The following is an 18,124-nucleotide window of genomic DNA, read 5'->3' on the forward strand; positions in this document are numbered from 1 at the left end:
AATCCGTCTGTGTCTTACATTGAAAGGAGGTTTCTTATAGACAGAATATTATTGAGTTTTATGTTTTTATTCAAACCTGACAATTTCTATGTTATAATTGAAGTGTTAAAATCTTTTCACTTAATGTAATTGCCAGTATTTGAATTGGATTTAAATCTTGAATTGGATTTAAATTTAAATTTAAATCTGGATTTAAATATTGCTATTTGTTTTCTATTTGCTCCATGTGTTTTTAGTTCCTTTTCTCTTCTTTTCCTGCCTTCTTTTGTGTTGAATATTTAATATGTTCCTGTTTTATGTCCACTTTTGGTTTATTAGTGAGTCCACTTTGTTGCTGTACATAAATAGTCTACTTTAAGTAATATTATATTATTTCATGTATAACTTAGAACTTTATAGTGATATATTCCCCATTCCTCCCTTCATTTCTTTGTGCTGTTGTCATTATATGTTTTGATTCTACATATATTACAAATCCCACAATACATTATCATTTTTGCTTTAGTGAATTATAATATCTTGTAAAGAAATTTTAAAACGAGGAAAAATTTTTTATATTTATATACCTATTTACCATTTATCTCTCCTCATTTATTTGTGTAAGTCTGCATTTCTGTCTGCTGTAATTTTCATTCTGCCTGAAGTACTTCTCTTAACATTTCTGTGATATGGGTCTGTCATAGGTATACCTTGTAGTATAGGTATTTGGTATATGCTACTTTGTAGTGTAGGTCTGCTGTAGGATAGGTGTGTTGAATTCACAAAGCTTTTGTTTTGTTGAGAAATGTTTTATTTTACCTTCATCCTTGAAAGATTTTTTTCACTCGGTACATTTTCCCTAGAATTCTAGTTAACAGTTAGTTGTTTTCTATCAGATGTCTTTTCATTGTCTTCTGTCCTACATGGTTTCTGACAGTGCATCTTCAATCATTCATTCTTATCTTTGTTCCTCCAGAGCAGGGATCCACGTACTTTTTCTTAAAGGGCTAGATAGTAAATATTTTATAGAGTTGTGGGTCATCTGGTCTTTGTTGCAACTACTCAACTTTGGTGTAGTGTGAAAGCGGCGATAGGCAGTATGTAAATGACCGAGTTGGCTGTGTTCTAGCAAACTTTATAAAATCATGTGGCTGGTTTGTGCTGTAGTTTGCTGAACAATGGTCTGTAAGAAGAAATCCCTTTTTTCCTTACTGCTTTTAAGATAATCTCTATTATTGTTTTTCAGCTTTTTGGTTGTGATATTCCTTTGTATGGTTTTCTCTGTTTCTCATGTTTGGTGTGGAGCTTTGTGGATTTGGTGGTTTATAGTTTTTATGAAATTTGGAAAAACTTCAGTCATTATCTTTTTAAGATATTTTTCTCCCTCCCTTTTTGGGACTCCAGTTGCACAAATGCTCCTGCTTAGTATTGTGCCATAGCTTACTTAGGCTCTGTTTATTCTGTTCCCTTCTCTTTTTCTTTCTGTGTTTCATTTTGAATAATTTCGATTGTCATCTTAATAGTTCTCTGCTAATTCTTCTGTAGTGTCTAATCTGCTGTGTTAATTCCATCCAGTGTATTTTTCATCTCATATATCATATTTTTTGTCCCTAGAAATCCTACACGGGCGTATTTATATATTCTGTTTCTCTCCTCATATGTTCATGTTTTCCTTTATTTCCAGTATATAATAGCTGTCTTTAGAGCCCTATCTGCTAATTCCATCATCTCTTTCATTTATGGGTCTCTTTCAGTTGATTGATTTTTCTCCTGGCAATGGGTCATGTTTTCCTTCTTCTTTCCATGCCTTTTTTTTTTTTTTTTGATTGGGTGCCATGTATTTTAATTTTTTTGTTGTTTTTGGCTGCTAGATTTTGTAATTTTGCTTTAATCATGTAGCAATTGTTGGATTTTGTTCCAGGATCAGTTTGATCCCTTTAGGATTTATGTTGTTTTAGGCTAATCCAGAGCAGTTTTTTGTTTTTGAGATACCCCACTATAAACTGCAACCTCATGCTCTGCAAATTATGAGTACTGAGAGTTGTTTGGCCTGTTGCTTTTGGTGTTTTGTTTTGTTTCGTTTTTTGTTTTGTTCCTCTACCAGCTTCTTGTTATGCACATATTAGAACTTTGCCAAAGATTCAAGAAGACCCCTCTGCAGATCTCTGGAGTTCTGTCTCTGTGTAGCTCCCTCCTTTCCAGTAGTCTACCCTGCAAATGCTAGCCTCCCAAACCTTCTGGAATTCTAATCTGTGTCTCCACAATTCAGCCAGACTGTCAGGCTGTTTGGGTCTCCCTCCCTGTGCTGAAGTTTGGAAAAGTGCCCCAAGGCAATAAGCTTGGCAAGTGAAGGACTCATCTTATTTGTTTCCATTCTTTCCGGGACCAGAAAACTGCTGTAAATTGTCCAATATCTGAAAACCATTGTTTCGTACCTTTTGTATGAGTTTCTAGTTTTCAGAATGGACAGATAATTCCTGTAGCATTAATCCTACATTGGCAGAAGCAGAACTCTGATTACCTCCTAACAGACACAAATAGATACTATTTATAAATGTACCTCTATTATTTATTTGTGGGAACAGTGGGTTCTTTCTCTTTGTTAAGAATTGAAAATAGATTCATTTATTTCAAACTTCAAATGGTTTAACACATTTTTAAAAGAATATTTTTTTCACTTCTCACTAGAGATTCTTAAAATAGATTGTGTTATTTGGTGAAATTCTTACTTTTTCCTCTTAAGTCATAAAACCCAGAATATAGACTAGTAAATTAGTATTTAATATTTGTATTTGAATATTTTATATTTCTTATTTTCAAGAAGACACTAATATATAACTAAGAAAAGTTGATTTTTCTACTGTATTGAAAGCTAATGAGACCTTGATAAGGTTCAGAAATGGATATCACAAACAGCCCCAAATGTAGCAGAAGCAAACCCATAAATTAACCATAGTGTAAGATATAAATGAAGCATCATTGCTGCCCCGAGAATAAAAAATTCATTCTTACTGGGGTATGAGAACAGGCTTTACCTGGGGGTGATACTTGAGCAAGTTCTTAGAGCATAAATAAGTACAGAAGAGTACGAAGAATTAGACTAGAATATTTCACTCTTTACTTTTTTTAAAAACAGTGAATATCATCATCAGTTATTCTCTCCAAGGAATAGGTATCAGATGTAATGAATTGTTTCATTTCAAGTTTTGTTTTTCTATTGCTGTGTAACAAACAAGTGTAGTGATGTAAAAGCATTGTTTTATCCCACAGTTTCCATGGCTCAGGAGTCTGGGCTCAGCTCAGCTTAGTCCTGTGCTTACAGTCTAACAAGGCTTCAGTCAAGCAAGGTGTCAACCAGACTGCAGTCCCACCTGTGGCACAGGGGTCGATTGCAAGCTTCCTAGTTAGTGGCAGAATTCAGGTTCTCATGGTTGTAGAACTGACGAGGCCCTCCGCTCCTAGAGGCTGTTTGCCATTCCTCGCCCATGGTCTACTCCACAACATGGCTGTTCGATTTTTCAACACCAATGGCAGAGCATCTCATCTGTTACTAATGTTTCTGTCTCTGATATCTAGACCCTCTTCTGAAGGACTCACCTGATTAGGTCAGCTCCTCCCTCCAGGATACTCTCCCTTTTGTTTAACTAAAAGTCAACTGATTAGGGACCTTCATTACATCTTCAAAACCCCTTCATCTTTACTATATAATGTAACCTAATCATAGTGGTATGTCCCATCATATTCACAAGTTCCGTGCACATTTAAGGGGAAGGGATTTTGCAGCGTGTGTATACCAGGGAGAGAACATCTTGGGGGCGATCTTGTGGAATTCTGCTGACCACAGTTTCATTTATACTATTAATATAATTTAAAGAATACAAATTATATTTTGTAGATAGGATGTACATACGTTGGAAATACTAATATACTATCACTGATTAAACAGTTGAAAATAAACACTTATTTTCTAAAGTAATTATAACTGTAACCTCATTTATAAACTTAAAATATGGTTTAACTGCACTGATAAATATTTTAAGAAAAGAATCCCATTGAAACCTTGGAAATTTTTCATTTGCTTGCCAATAAACATACACTATTATGAAAACCCCAATTTCCTCTTTTTACATAACTTTAATACTTAGATCTGTGCTCTGTTAACTATTTTAAACTTCTGTGGTGATATTCTCCTAGCAACATGAAAGGGGAGACTGAATACTGTTCACAGTTGGCAGTGCAGTGTTGCTTAGCTACCTGTCTTTTTAATTTGAAATATCAGTCATTTAAATAATATTTAGCTCTTAAGCTTTTAAATGTTTGCTCATGACACATTGCAGTGTTTTGAGCATGGTTTTCACCTTTGTCTTATAACTGTTATTGTGAAAGTATAAAAAAAGAGAAGCGTATTTCATAGCAATCAGTAGAGAATGTTAACTACATAAAAATCAGTCATTTTTATCAGAAGTTCTAATATGGACACAAATGAAATGATAAGGTGTACTTTAATATGAATTTACCTCAAATTCAGCTGTACTATAAAATGCAATAATTATGCCAATCTGTCATTTGATTGTAAGTAAAATCAGTGTAGACTGCCTAAAATATTACCTATCGTTTTTAAAAAAGCAATATTGTTATACTCCAGGAATATCATTAAATACATACTGAAAAAGCACTTTATTATATTATGTTGCTGTCCTGCTATTCACGTTCCTTTTTCTTAAAGTAGGATATCAAGTACCAAACAGTATTATTTTAGTACTATATCTCCTAATATAGAAAAGATGAATATATGAAGGTTCTTTTAGCTGGACTATTTTAATACACCTTTTTCCTGTATATTCCTTTCCTTCCCCTTCAAAAATAGTTAAAAACGTGTATGTCCATTATAGAAAACATGTTTTCAAAAGTATAGAGAAGTAATTAAAGAGAAGTAAGTATAGAGAAGAAATTAAAACTACCTCTAATACTACTTCCCCTAGAGAAACACTATTAAGACTTAAGTATATTTCCTTTTTTTGAATATTGTTACAGAAATAAAGATCATATTTTACACTCCATTTTCATTTTGCTTTTATTTTCTTATTATTTCAGTGTAGGCATCTTTCCAAATCATTAAAATTGTTTGAAAATGTTTTTTATGACTACTTACATGGATGTACAATATTTCCCATATTGTTTATATAGAGTGCTTCTTGTTATTTTATTATGTAAATAACACCGAGAAGAAAAGCTTTGTGTAAAATCTGTCAGCATTTCTTAGTTCCTTAATATAGATCCTAGCTAGAAGTGTAAAAGATCCTAGGATTGAAATGAGACGAATATTTTAAAAACCTCTGAACATATTAATGATTACTTTCCTGAAAAGTAGATCATCCTTGTTAATGTTTACTAGTTTAAATTTTTTTAAAATTTATTGGGGTGACAATTGTTAATAAAATTACATAGATTTCAGGTGTACAATTCTGTATTACATCATTTATAAATCCCATTGTGTGTTCACCACACAGAGTCAGTTTAGTTTAATTTTTAAAAGAGGAAGAAATAGTAAATATATTATTTTCAATTTATTTTTATGGTGAAGAAAATTGAATTTTCAAATGTTAACTATTTGTAATTATTTTGTGAAAATTTTCGTTTTTCCTGTCCCATTTATTGATAAATCCTTGTCTCTTTTAGATTTTTTGGGAGATCTTCATATACTGAATTAATTGCCTTTTCTGTCATATTTTCCCATTTATTTGCCTTTTAATTTGATTTATACACTTTGCAGAATACAGATCTTTCAAAATGTTTTAAAAAACTCTCTCCACCTTTCCTTTCTTATTTTCATTCATTGGACTTTATAAAATCTCTTCCTTATGCAGATCCAACATTTTCTCTCATTTTATCTCATTCACTTGTGACTGGGTGCTGGCTCCAGCTCTCAGAGGCTTCTCATTGTCTCAAATCCCAACACACAGCTGGGCACTCACAGAATGACTCTCACTGTCCCTGATGTTTGCTGCTCCCAAACTTGCTACTTCTTTCAACAGGGTTTCCTAAGCGCCAGCGTCCTGTGGGTTCTGTAGTCAACAGAGGAGATGCAAGTGGAGTTTCCCTCTCCCTTCTCCCCCTCCACCGAGACTGGGGCATCACCCTTTCCCCAGTGCCTGGCTTTTCTCAGCGCTATGACTTGCTCCATGTGCCACTACCTGGGTGCCATCCCCTCCTGTCCACCAATCCAATGACACCTTGTTCAAGAATGGGTCAGCTCTCCCAAGTCCTTCCTGAGTAGCTACCCACCTGACAGTCCCCTCAGGCTGCTGGTCCTTGGACTTATGTGTCTTACGCTCCACACAAATTCCCTTGTAAGTGCTCTCCCCCCAGTATCATTAAGATAGCTGCCATTAAGATGTATCCCTAGGTACCACCTTCCAAAAGTAATTAAATTGTTTTTCCATGTAATATTTTTACATCTAATTCTAAGTCATGTAAGGTGTATTTCAGTTTATAGTGATGGGTGGGTAACAAAACTGATCTTTATTCAAATCCTAAACCATTGTTAGAGCACCCATAAGAATATTCTCTTGCCCATTGAATAGTTTTTATTGTATACTAAGTTCTTGGTACTGGGCTGATTGCCTACTTTCTATTCTGTTTCACTGATCTATTTTGTATCAGAACAACATTGTAGATTAACTTTATCATGTTCTTTTTGATATTCTGGACTATTTACCCCTCTATATAAAATAACACAAATTGTTACCTTACATCTCATGCTACTGGTATCCCTATTTTATATTTTTTATTGCTATTGTGAATGTAATTTTTTTAATTCTATTTTTTGACTTGTTTTTATTGGCATATTGGAAGGGTATTGTTGTTATTTTTTCTATAGTTACATCAAATCTGAGCTCTTTATTCTGAATAATTATAAGTTGATTTTATAGTTTGCTGATATCTAATCATACTATCTGCAAATGATGAAAATTTACTTTTCTTTCCTAAATGTTATGTCGGGATTGGCCAGAAATTCTAGAGTGATATTAACTAATGTTAATAGTGGGTATTCTTGTCACAGATAAAATAAATCATGATTAATGAAAACGTACAGTCAACTTTCTATTAAAAACAAAATCATTGTTAAAAACAATTCATTTTTAATTATCCTAGATTAGATTAATTGCTTTGCAAATTTAGCGTGGCTAAGGTGCCTCAAGATCCTGAGAGATGTTTATTTGTCCAGGAGGTAATGTCTGATTAACTTCAAAAAGAAAGGAACTAGACTTCAGATCTAGATTAGAGTTGGGAGGGAGGCTAGAGGGAAGCTAGGGGAGTTCGTCTCTAGATTCCTCCACTGCATTTCCTTGAGAGCAACTCCTGGCATGGTGACAGATGGAGTCGGTCTGTTTCCAGGAAGACTATAAGAAAGAGCTAGAAGTGAGCATCACCCCAGCTCGCTTAAAGTGAGGGGGTGGGTGGCAAGGAACATTCGTGAAATTTTTCTCTAGGAGACAATATAGCAGGTATTTTTCCTGGACAGCTTTATCAGAGTCTATCACTATCTTTATCACTGGTCAGGTGCAGCAGGTGGTTTTTGAAGTCCCTACTTTGTGATATTTAGCTCAGATGAGTTAATGGGGCTGGATTTCTCATTCTAGCAGGATTAGGGGGAATTATCTTGACAGACGCTCTAACCTCAACCAAATTCATGGTGGATCAGGGTCTGATTAGCTGCCCTTCACGTGGTTCTTATGTATACCATTCATGCAGAAACCCAATGCTGCAAGTATGTAGATGGGAACTTTATTATCTTATGATAATAAAGTTTCAGGGTTTTTCCTTTCACATTGTCACCTCAGTGGATGTGTTTCATAGTGTTTGATGCATAAATAACCACTCTAAAACTTAGTGGCTTAAAACATCAATTATTTATTTAGCTTGTAATGCTGCAGGTTGGCATTTCAGGCCGAGTTTAGCTGAGTAATTCTGTTCTCAGTTCTTGGGAATGTGTTCTGACCTCATGAGTGTATGGTCAACCCTGGGGTTGGTTAGGTGGTTCTACTTCTGAGACTTGGCTGGTTGTTGGCCAAGGGACCTGAGTTATTCTTCACATGGTATCTTTTCCTCCAGAAGTCTTGCTGAGGTTTTTTTGTTGTTTTTTTCCTCCTGGTGGTAGCAGAGGTCTGAGAGAGACCAGAAACAAGTAAACCCTCTTGGGACTAGGACACTGTTGCTTGTGTGTTCTTTTGGCCAAAAGAAGTCACAAGATCAGCAGATATCAAGCAGTAAGGATATAGATAGGTTCCATCTCTTGATGAAAGCTGCCATAAAGCAATGTCTTGCAAAGGATATGGACAGGGAAGTATGGATAATTGGGGGCATTTGTTGCCATCAACCTACCACAGTTAGGTGAATGGAGGACTCAGAGATGTGTTTCAGACACTATTGTTTTCGTTAATGTAGATTTTTAATTTTGCTATTATAAAATTATGTTACCCAGCTCCCTTGTTGTCTCAGTCTGTTGTCTTTGTATCTTGTATTATTTTTCTCTTTCTACCGTTTTTTTATTTTTGGCTTCTTGCACATCTTTATTCAAGTCCATGCCAAATAAAATTTTTCTAAATTAATCTTTTGTTTCCCTATTAAATCTTTTTTTTTTTTTTTTTTGGTTGTTGAGAGCCCACGGGGCCATGTGGGAATCGAACCGGCAGCCTTCGGAGTTAGGAGCATGGAGCTCTAACCGCCTGTGCCACCAGGCCGGCCCTCCCTATTAAATCTTATTCAGAGATATGTTCTCTGAATTTCCAGGGTATTTCTTTCTCATATGTGGGAGAGTTTTTGCTCATGGACCTCACCTTGTTTTTTCCTCTTTTTTAAAACAGTGTTGGTATTTGCCAACAGCATGGGGAAGCTTCTCACTGTTTACGTAGATGTGAATGCCTTCTCAGCTCTGCATTGGAATACTAGGTTGTCATTTCCCAGTGACTGGCAGACAGGCATCAAATGCTGTTTTGCTAAACTAAACCAGGATTATCGGCTACCATGCCACTTATGTTTGGGGGCTCTTGAAAAGAATGAACCATATGAAAAAATATTTCTTAACAGGCACTGCTAAAAGGATTTTTCCTGTTATTTTGCTTTCTCTGCAGAGCTTCTCATGTGGCTATTTAAACTTCATAGATGTAGTGAACCATTGTCAGTGCTCATGTAACTTCTGACATGCTTTTTACTGGGAATTGTGTCTAAATGGATAGATAAAGAGGTGGCCTTTCGGGAGGATGGGAATGAGTTACACTACTCTGGCTACCGCTAAAGCCATCCTTCTAACTACATAAACACTGTTTCTCTTAAACAGCAGGGAGAAAAAGGGAGAGAGCTAAAGTCCCTTTCCAGCTGACAGAATTACTGTTTTTCACAGAGCAAAGCAATGCTTTGCCTCTTGTGTACTAATTGGAAAACTGGGCCACCGTGAATTTGTTTCTGGGATGTTCAAATAGTGAAATTGTCTGAGATTTCTCATTAGAGGTTAAACTAATTTTAGCAGTGAGAACTGTCATCTTTTTCTGTGCCTTTGCATTTTCCTGAGAAGATGGGAGAGGTTGCACCTGAGAATTCTCCTTAAATGCCATGTTAATCTAAGAGCTCAAACAGTATTTAATTAATAATTCATTTTCCATTTTTTGTTAATCAAAAATATGTAATGCATATGTAATAAAAATATAGCAACTGCAAATACCAGTTTGCAAAGGCAGAGGTTTGTTGCTTTTGTTAACTTGTGCAAGTTATGGTATCAATAAATATACCATTCCATCATAATTTTGGAGTAGTTACATATACTTAGTCCTCCATTATGACTTTCAAAGTTTGCTGTTGGGGAACCAAAGCTCTACCACTTTGCTTTTCTCACTGGTCCTCTCCTGGGCACCAGTGGTGTAAATATGAAGCACCTCTAGTTGAAGGACCAGGAGGCAGTGTTCCCAGAACTCTCTGAGCCCCTCTTTGGAATAACAGATCAAAGTAGCTGCCAGAGCCAATGTTTGGGGATGGTTACTTCCAAAGAAGCTATAGTAGTCTTATTTCTGGCAACTGTTTCTGGCTACTCAGTTTACAATCTAATGGTAAAATTACAACATCAGGGAATTCATCTCATTGAAAAGAAACTAGAATTTCTACAGCTGCAGAAATATGATTTCTTTTTATTATTTCAATAGTTCTTGAAATTTAATATTATTTTAATAATCTCTAATGAATCATAGAGCTTAAATGATGTCCACCATTGTTTTTTAACGTGATTTGGTTTAAACACCACCTGAAAGTTACAGTGCTCTTAAGCTCTTGAAAGTTCACACCTCCTGAACTCTCTTAGCACTGAAATTCATTAAATTGGTTTATGGAACAACTGTTTATATTATAACCTGTTCTTCTACAGTTATGAGCTTACTTTAATGCCAGATTTTGACAATATGTATTTAAGTAGTAACGTGTGTGTGTGTGTGTGTGTGTGTGTGTGTGTGTTTTCAAATACCATATACCATATATATCAGAGATTCCTGGTTTTTGGGGGAAATCTGAATCTTGTCTCCCCAACTCTTAAACAGGAATCCCAGGGAACATCTTCAGACTGTTGTATAAAGGGTGTGCTTCCATTAATAATGAATAATGGTAATCTTTTCTCAGTTTGTGGAAAACTAACTTTTGGTCTTAAGCTCTTCCAACGCTTTGGCATGAATTATTTACCAATTGTTTGAGTAGTAGAAGATACACAGGACAAAAACTGAGAAGTAGTCAATCGTGGTTAATTTACTTGCTTGTTTTTTCCTTGTCACGTGCTTGTGATATTTACATTACTTTAGTAGAACTGTGCTTTATATTAATTATTCTATATTTTCTACTGGAAGTAAGATTTTTTTTCACACTGTTGTACCAAGAGCATTGTGACTTCCAAGAGCTCTGCCATGTGAAATGGTTTGAGAACCACTGAATTTATCATCTTGTAAGATACTGGAGGGAAAGAACTTTTTTTGTCATCATCATCACACATGATCAGAAGCCATTGCAGACTTCTGAGTAGAAAGGAACATGAGGAAAAATTTGACTTAATATTTTGGGGAGTTTGAGGAGTTTTCTGGAAGGAGTAGTGGAAGGTGAGAGAAGACGTGGGAGCGAAAGTAGAATGTAACCACTGTAAACAATATTGTCAGTTCAGTTCAGATTAAGCATTTCATTAAAAACTCCTAAAACTCTAGCTTATGATCCAGATGAAAACATTAAGGTGGGATTTCTTTCGTGTGAGTTTGACAAGTTAATTTTGAATTGATGAAAGCCTTACAAATTAAAATAAAGTCAGATTTTTTTAAAACATCATTCCTCATAACTGGCAAACACAAATGAAAGTCATCTGAAAAGTCTTTGAGTTTCATATCATCACTTTTCTAGGTAGGATTGAATAGTTATAGACTACCTTTTCAAAAAATACATCATTGCACTAATTGTGCATTCATTCATTCATTCCTCAGAGGTATGTGTTACTATGCCCATTTTACAGGTTCAGAAATTCAGAGTGGAGAAATGGCTTGGCAGGGAACATGGGCTTTAAGTATTAAATCTAATGTTTGTCAAGGCAGTTGCTTCTAAATACTGTGCTCTTTGAATTAATCACACCATACCCTGGTTTTTAAATTATTTAATTTTTTGAATTACAAAGGAAGGCAAATAATACAATATCTACGACATTTCAGGGAGATTTTGTGTGTGTGTGTGTGTGTGTGTGTGTGTGCGCATGTGTGTGTGTGTATCAAATAAATGTATTTATATATTAGAAAAATGTGTCTAGCACTAATATGGTTAATAGATGAAAAAGAGAGGGCACCTTGGAGGAGACTATTTCTGTAATCCTGACAAGAAATGATAAGAGCTGGAATTAAGATAGTGGCGATGACAATAGAAAACTTATAAAGGACAGCTATAATGGGGAGAAAACCTATAAGAATTGGTAACCCATTGAAATGAGATCTGAGAGACGGGCGAACTGAGAATGACCTCCAGGTTTTTCACTTGGGCGACGTGGTGATGGAGAGATGGAGAACAGGGAAGGAAGAGCAGAATCAGGTAGAGAGGTCAGGGATGGGTTGATTGTAGGCTGTAGTAAAATGTGTGACCCTTTGGACTATCCAAGTAGAGTTGTCTGTTAATTGTACATGAAAATCGGGTTTAGTGTAGAGTTCCAGGTTAGGGTTATAAATTTGGGAGTCATAAGCCTATTGACAGAGGTTGAAACTAGAGTGCAGGTGTCACCCAGAGATATTATAAAGGGAGAGAGTAAACGGCTGAAAGCAGAGCTCTAGAGAACACGAGCATTTATGGAGCAAAGAAGACTAAAAAAGAATGGCTAGAGAAGTGGAGTAAAAAGCTGAAGCTAAGGGAGGAGAGCTTTAGAGGAGAAGGGAAAAGTTGCAGAAAGATCACCTAATTGAAAATCTGGCATTTCTCTACATAACTTCTTCATTTATAAAATTAAAAGAAAATAGAATTTCATGTATCAAAATAGTCTGTGGAATTTTGTTAGTGGGCTTATAATGTATACGTTAGGTAATTATCAGATATTTTAAAGCATAGATAATAAATGTTAAGTATCTATAGAATGTGGCAGTGAATGTATATTATTGGCATGGCCCTTACTGATGAAGTCTGGTTGATTTGACTTGATATGTTTTATTTTGAACCTCCCTCCCTCCCTCCCTCCCTCCCTCCCTCCTCCCTTCCTTCCTTCCTTCCTTCCCCCCTTTCCCTCTCCCTCCTCCTCCCCCTCTCTCTCTCCTTCCCCCTCCTCCTTTCTTTCTTTCTTTCTTTCTTTCTTTCTTTCTTTCTTTCTTTCTTTCTTTCTTTCTTTCTTTCTTTCTTTCTTTCTTTCTTTCTTTTCTTTTTTTCTTTCTTCTTTCTTTCTGTAATGTGGTGAGTTGAGGGTTGAGTGAAGAGCATTAGGTGTCCTGGTTATATAAGGGAAAACCAAGTTATAATATGTAGATTCATCTAAGAGATTTATGAATTTGTCTTGCATCTAGTTTACATGATGACTAACACAAATTTTAGAGTACAGTTTCTCTTCACTCTAGTCTACTCTAAAATATTCTCTCTGTAAGGATAGAGAATCTTGGCTAGTAATTCAGGAAGTAGAACTCATACAGAGATCATAGTCACAGACCTCTAGTTTCAGGGCCGTAACGTAACCTAGGAAATGACAACTGAATGGGGAGGACTAGTCTGCCTTTCCTTGCTGGGCAAAGAACCATACAAGACACTTGGCTGAGAGCTGAGGGGTGGGGAATGGAGAATAGCGTGTAAAATGTACTCAGCCAGATTTTGCTCCTTGGAAGTTTGCAGGGAGATAAGCAATAAAGATAAGTGTAATAGTAGATAGGAGTAAAAGTAGAAACTACTACAGATTCAAAGAAAAGAATATATCAGCTGGGAGAATCTGGAGGAGATTGCATTTGAGTTAGGGAGCTTTAGATAGGCAGAGTGGAGTGTGGAGCATTGTACCTCAAGGAAGTAACATAACCAAAGGCACTGGCCCCTAAACAAGTTTTTGTTGAACATCTGAATAAGTGGAATTGGCTAGCTTTTGTTTTTCCACTGATTGACTCAGTATAATTAATATAGGTGTGTCTCCTATGTGCCCGCCATTGCGCAGGTAGGTGCTGGGAGGATAAAAAGATGACCCTCATTGAGCTGTAGTCTAATAGAGATAGATAACAGCAACTATGTAAATTCAAAATGAGGACTGTTAGGCTACTGAATACCTTGAGTGAAGAGAGCTGGTTGGGTAGTGAAGTCAGGGAAGGCCCCTTTGAGGGAGCAAAACGTCGTTTGAAACTGATCTTTGTAAGGATCACTTTGAGATACCTTGTTTGAAGCCTTTACCATCGTTGCTATCCCAATACATTCAATTTGGCTAAATTACTCCCCCTTAAAACACAATCGTGAAATTTCTGTTTTCCATCAGTATTGGCCTTACTACCCATTGTTGACTTATTCACCTATTGTTAAATTTACCATGTCATCCTTGTTTTGCAGAAACCAAAGCCGAAAGATTGGCATCCTCCTGGGGGTTTTATTCTGGGACTGTGGGCACTCATCATCATGGTTTTCTTCAAAACTTATGGAATCAAGCATATGAAGTTCATTTTCTAGATATGATGGTATATAAAGAAGACTGCATGGAAGACTACAATCTTGGATAAAAATTTATGTCATCATATCTTTTTTAAAAATACAGTGCTCTTGTATGCATTGGCAAAAAAGGATAAAGAAACTGTAAATTTGATGGACTGTTAATTTTATAACTTAAAAATAATTGTTAATGCAAGTGCTAAATGGCACTAAATAGATTTCAGTTTTTCCTTTTGTGTGTTATTTAAAAAGATGGGACAAAGAGACCAGAATATACTCATTGACTCTTTTTGAAAATAAGAATTTCCCCTTATTTGTCTTTCATTTGGAAAAGAAAAAAATGTGAAGACATTCAATTCTCACTAGAAGAGGCAACTTCTGTTAGTATTTTTGTGTATGTCCTTCCAGTCTTTTTTTCTGTGTATATATATTTTTTCTAAAGTACAGATCATGTAGAATACACCATTTTTAACCTAGCTTTTTATTTTACAGTATGTCATCAACCCTTTCTCTCTCCTTGGATATTCTTCAAGAACACATTGAGAATGTCTGCAGAGTACCCATTTTATGAATGTACCGTAATTTATTTAACAATTTTCTACTGTTGGGCCACTAACTTTGTTCCAAAAATTTTCCTTTGGTTCATTCATTAATTTGTGAAAATCGTACTGTCAGTCACTCATGGACCATATGGAAAACTCACCCTTATGGCCCTGCCTTCCCGATGACTGATGCATCACATAAGTCAGTAAATAAGCCCCTTTTCGGGTCCCTGACAAGATGCAATAGCTCATGTCACCATCACTGATATTTTAGCTTACCAGCCAACTTTGTACCTTTCTCGTAACTGGAAATACGATTGAGATTGTGCTTTGCTATCAGCCTCAGTTCTTGTTTTTTCACATGAGGGGGGAAAAACCTGAGAGTTGAGTATTCATGTCCCACAGGATACCTTTTTGTTTTTCATCTGTTTTATCCAAGAATTTATGTGTTAATCTTTATTCACTATAAAGACCTGTTGTGTAATTGTAGGTAACATTAAGAAGACAACTCTTCCTCCACAATAAACCTCCTCAAATTAATATAACTTAGGATTTGTTTTCCTTTTAGCACTGAAATATTACCCTTTAATTACATGCCAAATGGTCAGGCTTTTCACAGGCAAAGGATTAACTGTGTTAACTCCCAGGTTAGAAAAAATAATACTGAGGCTTTTTGCCAGCTCTGAATCTTCATTTTAATTGATCTTTTTATTGGTGCAGTAGATTAAAGGAAAATTTTTATCTGACTATATGGAGAAGGATCCTTTTGTACCTAGAAAGGGAGAAAAACAAACTTAAATTTGAGTAGCTGAATTACAGGAATGCTCCGACCAAAAATGAGTACCAAAAATGTCACCGTCAAACACTTACGCGAGGTCGGAACACCTTGGTGGGGCAGAGCTGCTCAGAGCGGTAGCAGAGATATAACTGTTCTTGATAATTTAGTTTGAATATAATGAAACATACCCTGATGGTAAAGGCTGCTGGAAGGTAAAAGGATTCCTCTTCAGAGGTTGTACAAAGGTGCCCTTCTTAGTTAAAACCAAACTGGGAAAAGCAGTGCTGGATATAATATACAGGATTAATTTTGCCCAGGCAGAGTTTCAAAGGGCAGTTATATCTTTTTCGGTTTCATTATTGAATTTTCAGAATATAGTTAAAGCAAAAAGCTTAAAATATGTTAAATGTTTAGCTCATAACCACAATCTTCTAACATAAAGTATATTCTCCCTTTAATAATAAGTACATCCACTGCTTATGGTAAGTGAGTAATATTGTAGGTGCAGTTAAATGGCCCAGACTTTAAATGACAACATAAAAGCACATCCTTAAATATTAGGTTGTTGCAAAATATAATTGTAGTTTTTGCAATTATTTTTAACCTTTTAAACCGCGATTACTTTTATATCAACCTAATATATTCTATTTGCATCAAAGAGCTGAACAACAAAAAGGGTTGGATTTTTTTTTTTTTTTGTCTTTTTCACAGCATTGTTGTGAGGATCAGATGAGATAATGTTATGACAAAACTTTGGAAATTGTAAATATATGGTGATGTCCTTCAGGGAGGAAAGGAATATAGATAAATGGATTCAAGCAGACATGTCCTGACCTTTTAGGGGAGGGACAGGATATAATAATGCCATCCTACAAAGGTAGCCTGCATGAGAAAAAAGAAACCAAGTGATACGGATTTTAAAATTATGAAAGACATTCATTTGCAGTTTATGAAAGGCAAATGTAGTTTGGATACAAAGCTGATTAAATTGGATCAAGAAAAATTCAAATTAAATACATAAAATAATGCATGCATTTATGTTTTCAATTTTTATATATCCTCAGCTAGTTGAAAATGATAATTCCCACAACAAGCATAACTCAGCCTTTTCTGCTTACCGAGTATTTTCTACCATGGTATATGTGGATAACATTTTTTCCATTATGTATGTGATATAGCAGAGTTACAGTTACTGTGGGAATCATAATTTGAATTTTTGACTCATGTGTTTCTGTAATCTTTACAACAAATGTTGCATTAACATAGAACTTTTTTCCATTGGTTTTACCTAAATCAAATCCATCTGTAGCAGATACTGTTTTTACTTGTGAAAGAAATATTTGATAAACATACCACAAGGTACGGCTATAAAATAATGAGGCCAATATCCATTTTTGCTGTATAGAATCAGCCTCGTTACTTCATTGTCACAGCTACCCAAAGGCATTTGTCACAAAGAAAGTGTCTCCCTCATCGCTGTTCTGTTGCTGGCTGCCCGATCTGCGTGTGTACCTACCTGCCGTATAAATACGAGTCTTTCAACACATGGCAGCACACGTTGGTAGTAACTGGTCTTTTTCCTTTTATTTTCTTTTGGTGCACAAAGTTGACCCTTTTGGAAATGAACTACAAAATATTTGGTTTACTTTAACTGTGTGGACCCTTGAATAATGGGATCGATACAGATGAAGGTGTGACCAAAAAAAAACAATTATTAAAAATTCACTTCAAACAAGGAAAGGATGTCATTGTTGTTTCATCTGGGCTGCTTGCAGACACTGCAGAGGAATTTCAGATTTGCCCGAGGAGTACTCAGTCATTGGCTCTTCCAGGTGAGGTTCATGTGATCTGACTCATGTTCACATGACCCTCTTCTGACCGTGGAAGTACCAGCTCTGACTGCTAGACTTTCAGGGACAGCTGGCAGGACAGATGTGGAACACTTTCTTAGTGTTCATAAGGTTAAACAAGGTTATAAATGTAAAGCACAGCATGTGCCTGGCACGTAGGAAAAGTTCATCCTTTTCCTCTGTGCTGGGCAGAACTCTACGTAGCTCTTCTTTCAAACCTCCACTCAGACCCTGGGATCTCTCTTTAAAGAACATTAGCCTTGGGACTCCTAGACTGTCCTGTTCTCTTCTGTTTTTAGCAGACCTTGTTTTGGGACAACAGTTTCTTTTCACTTTCTTTCAACACTGTCCAACAATTTAAATCACTCTCTTGCTTCTCTTTTCTCTCCCTCTCCCTCTACCCACATTTTAGATAGGTTGAGGCTTTTCTCCGTCTTCCCTTAACCTTAGTTTTGTATTGTCTTCTCTCTCCGTGGCCTATCCACTTTGTTGGAAACACACCTTTAGCATGACTTAATGGACAGTCCATCCTCATTGCAGCTCCCGGACATCTGGATAATGATCCAGTCTGAATTTCTTTATTCCTCCATCACTGAGGGTACTACACTTCCAGAAGACACCCTCTTCTCTCCCACCCCACATTAGTCAGAACTTTTTAAGTGTCAAGTGATAAAAACTCAACTAGAACAAATTTAGGCCAAGAGTGGATTTTGCTGGAGGGATATTAAGATATCTCACACAACCTTGTGGAAAGGGTCTGAGCTTCACCAGGGACCGAATGTCATTTGGATTCTCTTCACTGCATGTTTCCTGTATTCCTC

The 18,124-nt window shown here is 36.0% G+C and overlaps 1 protein-coding gene across 1 annotated transcript in view; it reads left to right on the top strand.

Moving 5' to 3' along the window:
• The window catches only part of PIGK (phosphatidylinositol glycan anchor biosynthesis class K), a 114,692-nt gene extending 97,605 nt beyond the window's left edge, over positions 1-17,087 (top strand). The window contains exon 11 of the mRNA XM_081057040.1: positions 14,038-17,087. Within this exon, the coding sequence (XP_080913166.1) occupies positions 14,038-14,154 (117 nt within the window). The 3' untranslated portion in view covers positions 14,155-17,087. The remainder of the gene's footprint in view (positions 1-14,037) is intronic.
• Positions 17,088-18,124: the final 1,037 nt, after the last annotated feature.

The sequence above is a fragment of the Rhinolophus hipposideros genome, assembly GCF_964194185.1.
Source record: "Rhinolophus hipposideros genome assembly, chromosome: 8".
Lineage (NCBI taxonomy): Eukaryota > Metazoa > Chordata > Mammalia > Chiroptera > Rhinolophidae > Rhinolophus > Rhinolophus hipposideros.